The sequence below is a fragment of the Salvelinus namaycush genome, chromosome 18 (genome assembly GCF_016432855.1).
Source record: "Salvelinus namaycush isolate Seneca chromosome 18, SaNama_1.0, whole genome shotgun sequence".
In the NCBI taxonomy this organism is placed as follows: Eukaryota; Metazoa; Chordata; class Actinopteri; order Salmoniformes; family Salmonidae; genus Salvelinus; species Salvelinus namaycush.
The window spans coordinates 17733277-17745666 of NC_052324.1; the positions used below are offsets into that span (position 1 = coordinate 17733277).

General features: G+C 43.6%; 1 protein-coding gene across 1 annotated transcript in view; it reads right to left on the bottom strand.

The window, feature by feature from the left end:
- Positions 1–7484: 7484 nt before the first annotated feature.
- Positions 7485–12390, bottom strand: part of LOC120063187 (nuclear receptor corepressor 2-like) — a 127531-nt gene continuing 122625 nt past the window's right edge. The window contains exon 47 of the mRNA XM_039013397.1: positions 7485–10774. Within this exon, the coding sequence (XP_038869325.1) occupies positions 10596–10774 (179 nt within the window). The 3' untranslated portion in view covers positions 7485–10595. The remainder of the gene's footprint in view (positions 10775–12390) is intronic.

Here is a 12390-nt window from a genome sequence, read left to right on the forward strand (position 1 = left end):
ACCACAAATTCATAGACAGAGCTATGGATGCAAAGACTGGCTAGTTTAAACCATGTTTTGAGGCTTTACAGTGTTTACGTTTACATTGTTTACAAACATTGGAGTAAAACAAGCTGGTATTTAGAGTTCTGATGGGGTATGACAGTTGAACTAAGTTCATGAGGCATTTCTAAGTTATATTCTTCAAGAATCAATGGGTGTATATATCATTAATTTCAAAGTCTAAAAATGGATGTAGCAACTAAGGATTCTAGCTTTAAATGAAAACATCACATTATCCATGCCATTTTCTACAACAAATCAGAAATGGAGTCTGAGGCACCTTCAACAGCAGGCAGAGAGTCAAGGTTTCTGTTATAGATTGCCTCTGGTGAAGGAGATGCTTGTGGTCGCTGCCATAACTACAAGTCAACCTGCCAGTTGGAAATGCCAAAGTTGGATCCAGAGAGGAGGAGGGAGAGCAGAGCTAACCTGGGAAAACCTGAGGAACATTTCTATTTTAAGACATGGCCAGCTCTAGCCTCTGATATCCAGGTTGTTTGGCAGACTTGTAAACACGACCATAAAAATCCAAACATGTTACTCTCTCCAGCACACTGTTGTTATATACAGGATAGTGAAATGGGTGGCTTAGATTTATTCACAGCTGTCGGGTATTGTAGGAAAATAATATCAATTCTTATTTGTATTAAGAATTGCCTGATCTCGCTCACGTTTTTTTTTGTCTGTTTTATATATATGGATTATGGAACCTGGTAAATATTGAACCCTGTATTATGAATTCAGATCTCTTACCTCCATTTTGTTTCTCTCTCTACTTTATTTCATAGAACATTTGCATTTTCTACTTTTAATTTACATCCTGAGCTACTTTTGTAATGAAAAAAATGTAGGTGTTGAAAATTGACAAAGGAAGGTGTGTTTTATACACTAAAGAAAATGGACAGAAGAAAGTGAGAGAAAGTGAAGAGGCTCTGTATTGGAGGCTTTCTTAAGGGTCAAGATGTTCTGAATATTGAGGTCTACTGTAACTGTTACAAGTGCAACAGCAACTTTATAATACTGATGGTTTGAACCATAGGTATTACAGTGGCTGGTACAGAAAGAGGCCGTTCAGTGGAAAGATGCTGTGTATTTCTGTGATGTGCAGGAGGTGTGTGAGAAGTCAGGAGTTATACGTTTGAGGTGATGAAAGTCTAAGGGTTTCAAAGCATTTGGTTGTTTTGTTTAAGATTCTTTCTAATTATTGATGTTAGTGTTTCCTTACGGTTGATTTTGTTCTTGTAAAATACTTTCCTGTTGTATATGTGGCATCGAGGCAATTCATAATTCTCTTTATATTTTTGTATACTTCCTGTGTCAATCATGTTTTTTGTTTGGGAAAAGAAAAAATTATTTAATTGAATAAAAATCTTTTAATTAAATAAAAGACAAAATACCAAAACCCAAACTGCACTATGGTCACGTGTATTTTCAGCATTTCCTTTTCAGTATATTGAAAGAGCCTAAAAGCCTGGAACAAAGCTGCAGTGTAGACAACCTAACTTCAATTCACAACAGAATTCCCACGGCATGTCCGAAGTTAGAGAGAGGGCCAGGAACAAACAATGCATACAGCTCTATAATTAAGATCTTCACCACAAAGGAAAGGAATATCATTTCTCCAGCAGCAGTACAGGGAAAAGAAAGTTCCACAGACATAACGTGCCAGGGAAAAGGTCACACATTAAATGTGGCGCAACTTCTTAACTGTTGAAGGTTATGCCCTGCCTCATGCTTTAAGGCAGGGTTAGGCAACTAGATTCAACTGCGGGCCGATTTTTGTGAGTGGATGGCGGGGGGCTGGAAAATAATTAACAAAGAGATTGTATATGATAATAATAATTTCATACCTTGATTATATTGAGACACGATCACGTCTAGTTTTTTATTCATGGGAATACTTGAACAGATTTCCTAAATTAAACACATTTTTAGCTGAATTCTTGGTGATTTTTACATTTTTTTTTTACTGTAAACAAGTACTCAAGCATTATTCCGTCCCATTAATCCATCCTATTAATATCCTAAATATCCAAGTGATACTAAAATTACAGCAGATCTCCTCTCTCCTTTGGCATAGGGCACGTAGAAGGGGTTGGGTGTGTACCTCAGAGCCCCATTGTCACGCCCTGACCGTAGAGAGCTTTTTATGTCTCTATTTTGGTTTGGTCAGGGTGTGATTTGGGTGGGCATTCTATGTTCATTTTCTATGTTTTGTATTTCTTTGTGTTTGGCCGGGTGTGGTTCTCAATCAGAGGCAGCTGTCTATCGTTGTCTCTGATTGAGAACCATACTTAGGCAGCTTTTTCCCACCTGTGTTTTGTGGGTAGTTGTTTTCTGTTTTGTGTCTGCACCAGACAGAACTGTTTCGTGTTGTTCCATTTTGTTATTTTGTCTCAGTGTTCAGTTTAAAGTGTTGTCTCAGTGTTCACTTACCACGCTTCGCTTTAGTCCGATCCTTCTCATTCCGACGACGAACGTTACAGAACTACCCACCACCAACGGACCAAGCAGCGTGGTATGGAGGAGCAGAGGGTTCAGGACTCCTGGACATGGGAGGAGATATTGGACGGAAAAGGGACCCTGGAGACAGGCTGCGGAATGTTGCCGCCCGAAAAAGGAGCTGAAGGCAGCTAAAGCTGAGAGGCGGCGATATGAGGCAAGGCAGCGCAGCAGGCACGAGAGGCAGCGCCCCCAAAGAATTTGGGGGGGGCACACGGGGAGGTTGGCGGAGTCAGGCGATAGACCTGAGCCAACTCCCCGTGCTTACCGGAAGCAGCGTGGTACTGGTCAGGCACCGTGTTATGCGGTAAAGCGCAAAGTGTCTCCAGTGCGCGCTCATAGCCCAGAGCACTATATGCCAGCCCCCCGCAAGTGCCATGCGAGAGTGGGCATCCAGCCAGGGCGGATTGTGGAAGCTCAGCGCGCTTGGTCTCCGGTGCGCCGTTTCGGCCCAGGGTATCCTGCGCCGGCTCTGCGTACTGTGTCTCCGGGCGCTGGGACTGCTCAGTTCGTCCTATGCCTGCGCTCCGCCTGTGCCGGGCTTAAGTGGGCATTGAGCCAAGTGGAGAGGTGCGAGTGGTAAGCACCAGATCTCCAGTGCTCCCCACAGCCCGGTTCGACCTGTGCCTGCACTCTGGAGGGGCCGGGCTAAAGTGGGCATTCAGCCTGGAGGAGTGGTGCCAAGGCTGCGCACCAGAGCTCCAGTGCTCCCCCATAGCCCGGTTCATCCGGTGCCTCCTCTACGCACCAGGCCTCCTGTAGGTCTCCCCAGCCTGGTGGGCCCTGTGGCAGCCCCACACACCAGGCTGTCTCTGCGTCTCCTCCCTCCAGCGATGCCCTCCAGTCCGGAGCCTCCAGCGACGCCCTCCAGTCCGGTGCCTCCAGAGTCGCCCTCCAGTCCGGAGCCTCCAGAGTCGCCCTCCAGTCCGGGGCCTCCAGAGTCGCCCTCCAGTCCGGGGCCTCCAGAGTCGCCCTCCAGTCCGGGGCCTCCAGCGACGCCCTCCAGTCCGGGGCCCGCAGCGAGGGCACCCAGTCCGGGGCCCGCAGCGAGGGCGCCCAGTCCGGGGCCCGCAATGAGGGCGCCCAGACGTCAGATTGACCATGCGCCAAGATGCACAATGCACTCTCCCACCAATTTGTGCACATTCATTATTTTATAACTTCAATGTGTGAATTGTTTGCATTTGATTGTTAGTGTATATCAATTCCCCATTACATATATCACCAGAAGTACATTTAGTGTTAATTCCTACAATTTCTAATATACAATGTTTGTTACTTTGGTTAATGGTCATTTATTTTAATGCATTCAATATTATTATTCCAGTCTTCCTGTTCTCATTGTCTGAGTGGACACATTGTTCGCAGAGTGCACAACCTATGCTACACTTGTGAGAAATAAGTTTGATTGAATTCCATTTTTGAGTTTTGTCATGTAGTAATTGTCTTTTGTTTGGAGCGCTCCTGTTACTGTTGAGTAAGGACGTGCCCGCATGGAAGTAGGCCTATAGGCTACCTGTCCTGCGCGCAAATGTAGGCATGTAAATGTGACAATTTGGCAGTGGTGTAAAGTACTTAAGTAAAAATACCCGAAACTACTATTTAAGTAGTTTTTTGGGGTATCTGTACTTTACTTTACTATTTATATTATTGCCAACTTTTACTTCACTACATTCCTAAAGAAAATAATGTACTTTTTACTCCATACATTTTCTCTGACACCCAAAAGTACTCGTTACATTTTGAATGCTTAGCTCGACAGGAAAATGTACTTATTCACACACTTATCAAGAGAACATCCCTGGTCATCCCTGAACATCCCTGGTCATCCCTGAACATCCCTGAACATCCCTGGTCATCCCTGAACATCCCTGGTCATCCCTGAACATCCCTGAACATCCCTGGTCATCCCTGAACATCCCTGGTCATCCCTGAACATCCCTGGTCATCCCTACTGCTTCGCTTGTAAATGTTGGACCGTGCCCCTTCCTTTTTAGCAAATAAAAAAAACAAGAAAATTATGCTGTCTGGTTAGCTTTATATAAGGAATGTGGAATTATTTATACTTTTACTTTTAGTTTTGATACTTAAGTATATTTTAACAATTACATTTACTTTTGATATTTAAGTATATTTAAAACCAAATACTTTTAGACTGGGTGACTTTTACTTTTAATAGAGTAATTTTCTATTAAGGTATCTTCTATTAAGGTATCTTTTGCTCAAGTACGACAACTAGATACTTTTTCCACCGCTGACATTAGGTGATCTGATAGTATTTCTGATTGGGTTAATGCCACACCACTAATGACCTGTGGAGCTTCTCAATGTAATGTTTTCTTCACCTCAAAAAGCAAGCAAATGAAGTCTGTTTTTACATCCATTGAGAATTCCAATACTTCAATGTATTTGAAAAAACTTTCTAGCTCTCTCCCTTTTGATATCCCCTCATTGTGAAAGGGAAAAATGTCATGCTCTGATATAGTGGAAACGTCATAAAATAGGCCTCTTATCAATGCTTGACCTGGACTGAAATAGGTTCCGGTACTTATTTTGGGTGCTGGTCCTGTTAATATTTAGGTGCAGGAGCTCCACAATACTTTGGAGTTAATATTCTATAAGAGGAACAGGAGCTCAAGCATTATACAATTTGAGGTGCCGGAACTCAGTTCAGGTGCCCAAGTCAAGCACTGCTTCATATCCCTTGGGCAAATAACCTACAGCTGTGTTTGTCCCGAGCTCACTGGCACGGGAAACTCTGAGGGCCCAGAATATTTTATACAATGTTGTTAGCGCAAGCTTCTGGCCAGACCCAAGTTAATAGTTGATAGTTACAATGTTTCAAGTTCGTTGCAGACAGGCCATGTGTAGCAAATGTGATTTTTAGGATATTTATTTTTATCAGGATATGTTCTACCTGCAGGCGGCAATGTTTTTATTTTTTGGGCTTTTATGTAGGCTATTCTTACATAGTTGGCAATGTTACATAGTTGGAAATAGAAGTTACTTTTTAGGTTTGTATGAATTTCATTTAGATCTGGATAGAATGTTGATTAACCACATGACAAGGATTTTCACATATGAAGACTTTATTATAAATTAAATGAAACTGTTCAACAAAAATGTGCATATGAAAACCATAACTGGCATTCCACATGAGAAAGGTTGCCGACTCCTCCTGTAGCCTATTATCGCAACTTCAGGAGAGTAATGGCAGAATCTGTGAAAGCCAGCAGGAGCGGGAGGAGAATAGTTGGGTCAGGTTACGTTTTTTATTTTTTTATTCAGTTGATCTAGATCTTTGGCGCCTTCGAGGCATCAAAGAGTAAGATTAAAGTAGCAGACACGCTCAATGCATATAGTTGGTTTTATTAAAACACATAGGGTGTCTATATATGGAAAAATACACATAGAAAATGTCGAGCAATCGATTGGTCAGAAGACCAGGCAACCAACTTTTTTTTTTAGTCGGGGACAGCCGTAATGAGAATAGAAAGGTTCAGAACTTTTGTGAAACATCACAGGACAGTAGAAAAATATATGGCAGCTAGAAATCTAAACTGGGTGGTGTTCAAGGTAGCAGAAGGCTGGGACTAAAAACAAACAAAAGAAAACTAATGGAAAATATACTGTCAGTGTATTTAGTTTGTATAAGCTGGCTATTTTGTCCCTTATTGTACTCCAATTAGGGGAGGGGTGGTAGGGTTAGGGGAAAATAATAAAGGAAAATATATAAAAAATGAAAATCACAAGGTCTGGACAGTTAGTGAAGGATAGATGACCTTATGTCCTTAGATCACTGCATTTAACCCCCTCATTAACCAATCATTTGATTGGCAATGTGACATTCCTTTTCCTGTGTTTAATGGTACTCAGTGTGTCAGAGAAGTGGTGTGGCAAAACTATGCAGGCAGCTCCTCTCATAACACCCACATCCAATAAGAGTTTAGCACCCACTTGTGGTAGCTGGTTTCCACTGCACGGAGTATAAAAAAAGGTGTTCCTAATGTTTGGTATATGCTTGGTATACTCAGTGTATTTACTGTGATCATAATCTTTTCTTTTTTTTTCACATTTTCCCCCCAAAATGTTTTCACATTTATTTAACCAGGTAGGCCAGTTGAGAACAAGTTCTCATTTACAACTGCGACCTGGCCAAGATAAAGCAAAGCAGTGCGACAAAAACAACAGAGTTACACAAACACAGTCAATAACACAATAGAGAAATCTATGTACAGTGTGTGCAAATGTATAAGATTAGGGAGGTAAGGCAATAAATAGGCCATAGAGGCAAAATAATTACAATTTAGCATTAACACTGGAGTGATAGATGTGCAGATGATGATGTGCAAGTAGAGATACTGGGGTGCAAAAGAGCAAAAAGATAAATAACAATATGGGGATGAGATAGTTGGGTGTGCTATTTACAGATTGGCTGTGTACAGGTACAGTGATCGGTAAGCTGGCCGGCTGTCATGCAGTAGCAATTGAGCCTGGGAATGAGGTTACTGTGATCATAGTTCCTGTTTTCCCTAAGATAGTAAGATAGCTGTCTGCGTCATCTATAGTCTAATGCTTTTACTTTCGTTTTAAAAAGGTAGACTCAGCAAAATCACTTCGCCATGAGCAGCACCGCAGATCATTGAGATGAGCGAGATGCAAGACTTTGCTCTCACACAGTCACACACCCTACGCATGTGCAAGGGTTCACTTCACGTGTGGTAGACAGGGCACTAAAACAGCGGAGAAGTGGAGTGTCGCGCTTCATCACTCTTGGTCAATTCTGCAACAACTAACTACGCAGTTTACTTTCTGCATCTACGTCATATCCCCGAGTCTACCTCTATTAAATAGGCTATTCAATGGGGGATAATATACATTTAACACATTTACATTTAACACTGTAATAAATTACAGTCAAAGTATACAAAAAGACAGCATGAGTTTCAATGGCAATAAGCTTTTTATTTAAACATTAAGGCAGTGTTTTTTTTATTTTCATTGTTACACTGCTATCCACAAAGCTTGCTGGTGGGCATGTAGAATTAAACAGTGTGAATACTTTTTCTGTAAATACCAACCTTGCAGCAAGCCACATAAATATTTACATCTCTTCAGTTCTATATACAATCCTTGCTATTATACAGTGGGTTATAATAATAAAAAAAGAAATCATTATGCACAATATGGTTGAACATTTGTCAATGCCATCTCTCCCGCCCACCCTTGTACAATACAGGGATCGCATCGGCCATTCGACTAATTCGTTTTTCGTTCGTCTTGAATCATTCTTTTCATTACAAATGAAACGCTAACTTCTAGCACGGAGAGTGACATGACAGTAATCAAAGCAAGCAGTGGAAGAACAAACAGAAACCAGAGGGGAAAAACATAAATCATTCAAATACACATCAGTACATTTCAAACTGATTCCTCTAGTTTCCTCTGCTATTTATTTAGCTAACATGTAGATATGGTTCTGTCTTCCTATCATGTCAAAATGTACTGTCACTTTGCTCTCCCAACGACTTCATGAATAGTAAATTGATATACAAGTAGAGAGGCTGAAACTCTGCTTTATTGGGCCCAGTTAAAAACGTATAATTTGAGCTCCACCTTGACTGACTAGATCTAAAACATGACCAGTTTAGGTAGCCAGGGTAAGAAACTTTACGTAATACAGTGAAGATGAAGGGGGAGAGCACAGGCAGTCCAACAACTGTTACACATGTTCATTACTAACAAGTCTCCATCATGATTAACTCAACCCGCTCTCAACTAGTGGACCGGGCAGGATGACACACCGCAGTCGCCCTCAACAACAGTCACACTGAGAATAACTGTGCTTCTCTTGCTTCAATACAAGCCATGAACACTGTCATATACCACATCAACAACAAAGAGATGGCCTTTAAAATGGGTAAAAATGTAAAATCACGCATGGTAAATGAACACCAACTGTTGGACTTTAAACCTCCTCTGAATCAGGATCATGACAGAATATGTGACAGTTAAGAGCTAAGGCTGTGACAGATTTAGAAAAAAATCAAAAGAGGGACGTTTCATCTGCTCTTGGTTTCAACATTTCCCTGCATGGACACGTATAACCCTGGCATGAAGAAAAATGATAGGGAAGAAAAATCAAAAAAATTGTGCGTCACTTGGTAACTTCAGTACTGTATTATGTCAAATAAATGGCACTTAACACTAGAAATATCTTATAACTGTACAAAATCGGGTCTAGATAAGAAGGTGCATCTGGCCTGGCGTAAGGCAGAGCTCCTCTTCCTCTAGACAGTAAAAGATCAGAGGTCAGACTGTCACAACAGGCAGCCCCTAGAGACATTAGGAGTTCCATCCAAGAGACGGGCTTCCAGCAGGCCAGCTGGGGCTCACACTACAGCCACAGCCAGCACCGCCATGGACCAAGGGGCATAGAAACATTGATGGCTTTTATTTGTCACCTCTTTAATGCAAGCAAATTCCAACTCTGATGCTGGGAATTTTGCCCTAAAGCAGCTTTAAGGTTGGTCTCCATCCACTCAAAGCGGACTAGGTCATGTTTCACTAGAACTGTGATTGGCGCTTGAGTTTGGGAGCACTAAAGAATGTTGGTGGCAAGACCAAATGAAACAGATGTTAAAGGAGGACGCCTCCACAGTAGGATTCTACACTCTTCTTCTCGAGTCCATTCTCGCCTGCCCAAAACAGATTCCTAAAAATGCCGTTGTGAACAAATTGACAACTAAGTGCTTAACATCCAAAAACATTCTCAACAAACACAGACATGGTTAATATAAAAACAGTGAGAAAGTGTCACTTGTCTCTTAGTGCCATTCATCACACCCACAGACCGCTCTCTCTATTGGATGTCTGGAGACCATATGCCACCACCGTCCTCCAATAACATTTCAAATGTATGATGACATCAGCAATGGACAGCATGTATACCCTGTAAACCCCCGAAGATAGATAATTGAAAATAAGAGATAAACTGACACCATCAAAACATTCACGATCAAAAGTACTAAAGGTCTCAGCTCACTTTCAAACACAGGACTGGACTGACTGGATTTAAAAAAGAGAAAAGAAAATAAAGACATTGTTTTCCTGTGTTGTTTCCTCCTCCTGTCCATCATCTGATGCATTCTAACAGTAGTAGAAATGCACAGGCCGTCTGAACTCAGTGTCCACAGTACTGTACAATAGATGGCATGCCTGGCTACATGCCTGTCCGCCTGCCCTCTGCACAGTGAAATGACCCAGTGTAGGAAGACCACTTCCCTAGCAGACCTTTCCAAACAGAACTCTGTGTGGTTCACACCCTGTCCATGGGGTCACTGGCGCAGAGCGAGAGAGACAGACAGACAGACAGACAGACAGACAGACACTTCTGTGCTGATGCATGTCCACTCTGGTTGGGTTTGCTGGTCAGAGGGGGCAGCAGGCTTCTCCAAGTTGAAGATCCAGGTTGAATCCCTGTTCAGAGCCCTGACATGGCCGAACAGAGCAGGCTTCCTGTACAAGCAGAGGACACATCCATCCTTGACCAGGGCAAGTGAATCCCTCCGCAGGCCAAATTAAAACACATGAGCATCAGATTATGGGTCCGTACCAAGTCCCTTCCACAAACCGTAGAAGACACTAGAACAGTATACAAACAAGCGCATGAGTTGATGTGTTCGTATCAATAAGGCCAGTAAGAGGGGAAAAAATGAAGTAAAAAAACAAGTGATTTGTCCTTTAGAGTAGTCCTGGAGTGACTGCATACACTGAAACACGGAGCAGCAGTGTTTCAGCACACCCCCATCGGTGCTTGTGATCGTCAGTCAGCTGTGTGAGATGGGAGGCCCAGAGGTCAGGTCCTGTCGTACTCCCTTGCTGGGTGGAGATGGAGCTGTAGAGTGGAATGGTGTGTGTGTGTGTGTGTGTGTGTGTGTGTGTGTGTGTGTGTGTGTGTGTGTGTGTGTGTGTGTGTCTCAGGTGTGTGCCTGCAACAGCAGTGGAGGTGGTTAGTTGGCGTGTGCTGTTCTGTTCCATGGCAGGGTCTCTCACTCACTGTCAGACAGGGTCTCATACTGAGAACACAGCAGGGGCTTAGGCTCCTCCTCCCAGGACCGGCCCTGTCCCTGAGCCCCTAACTGGCCAGAGGGGGTGGGGGAGGGGTTTGACACCGGCATGCCACTTGGGAAACGCATGGTCAGGGGGTTACACGGGAAGGGTGTGGAGCCTGCAAGAGGAAGAACAGCAACAATAAATCCTTGAGTACTGACCATGATGCCATAGGCAGCAGAATGCAGCTCACAGGGTTTAAAGGTGATTGGTTTCCTGTCTTTGATACAGTTGAATATGAGCAGTGAGAGATGAGATGTGGATAGAGGTGAGGGGCAGTGAGAGATGAGATGTTGACAGAGGTGAGAGGTGCAGTGAGAGATGAGATGTTGATAGAGGTGAGAGGTGCAGTGAGAGATGAGATGTTGATAGGAGGTGAGAGGGGCAGTGAGAGATGAGATGTTGATAGGAGGTGAGGGGCAGTGAGAGATGAGATGTTGATAGGAGGTGAGAGGGGCAGTGAGAGATGAGATGTTGATAGAGGTGCGAAGGGCAGTGAGATATGAGATGTTGACAGAGGTGAGAGGTGCAGTGAGCGATGAGATTTTGATAGGAGGTGCAGTGAGAGATGAGATGTTGATAGAGGTGAGAGGGGCAGTGAGAGATGAGATGTTGATAGAGGTGAGGGGCAGTGAGAGATGAGATGTTGATAGAGGTGAGAGGTGCAGTGAGAGATGAGATGTTGACAGAGGTGAGAGGTGCAGTGAGAGATGAGATGTTGATAGAGGTGAGAGGGGCAGTGAGAGATGAGATGTTGATAGAGGTGAGAGGGGCAGTGAGAGATGAGATGTTGATAGGAGGTGAGAGGGGCAGTGAGAGATGAGATGTTGATAGAGGTGCGAAGGGCAGTGAGATATGAGATGTTGACAGAGGTGAGAGGTGCAGTGAGCGATGAGATTTTGATAGGAGGTGCAGTGAGAGATGAGATGTTGATAGAGGTGAGAGGGGCAGTGAGAGATGAGATGTTGATAGAGGTGAGGGGCAGTGAGAGATGAGATGTTGATAGAGGTGAGAGGTGCAGTGAGAGATGAGATGTTGACAGAGGTGAGAGGTGCAGTGAGAGATGAGATGTTGATAGAGGTGAGAGGGGCAGTGAGAGATGAGATGTTGATAGAGGTGAGAGGGGCAGTGAGAGATGAGATGTTGATAGAGGTGAGAGGGGCAGTGAGAGATGAGATGTTGATAGAGGTGAGAGGGGCAGTGAGAGATGAGATGTTGATAGAGGTGAGGGGCAGTGAGAGATGAGATGTTGATAGAGGTGAGGGGCAGTGAGATATGAGATGTTGATAGAGGTGAGGGGCAGTGAGAGATGAGATGTTGATAGAGGTGAGAGGGGCAGTGAGAGATGAGATGTTGATAGAGGTGAGAGGGGCAGTGAGAGATGAGATGTTGATAGAGGTGAGAGGGGCAGTGAGAGATGAGATGTTGATAGAGGTGAGAGGGGCAGTGAGAGATGAGATGTTGATAGAGGTGAGAGGGGCAGTGAGAGATGAGATGTTGATAGGAGGTGAGGGGCAGTGAGATATGAGATGTTGATAGGAGGTGAGGGGCAGTGAGATATGAGATGTTGATAGAGGTGAGAGGTGCAGTGAGAGATGAGATGTTGACAGAGGTGAGAGGTGCAGTGAGCGATGAGATGTTGATAGGAGGTGCAGTGAGAGATGAGATGTTGATAGAGGTGAGAGGAGCAGTGAGAGATGAGATGTTGATTGAGGTGAGAGGAGCAGTGAGAGA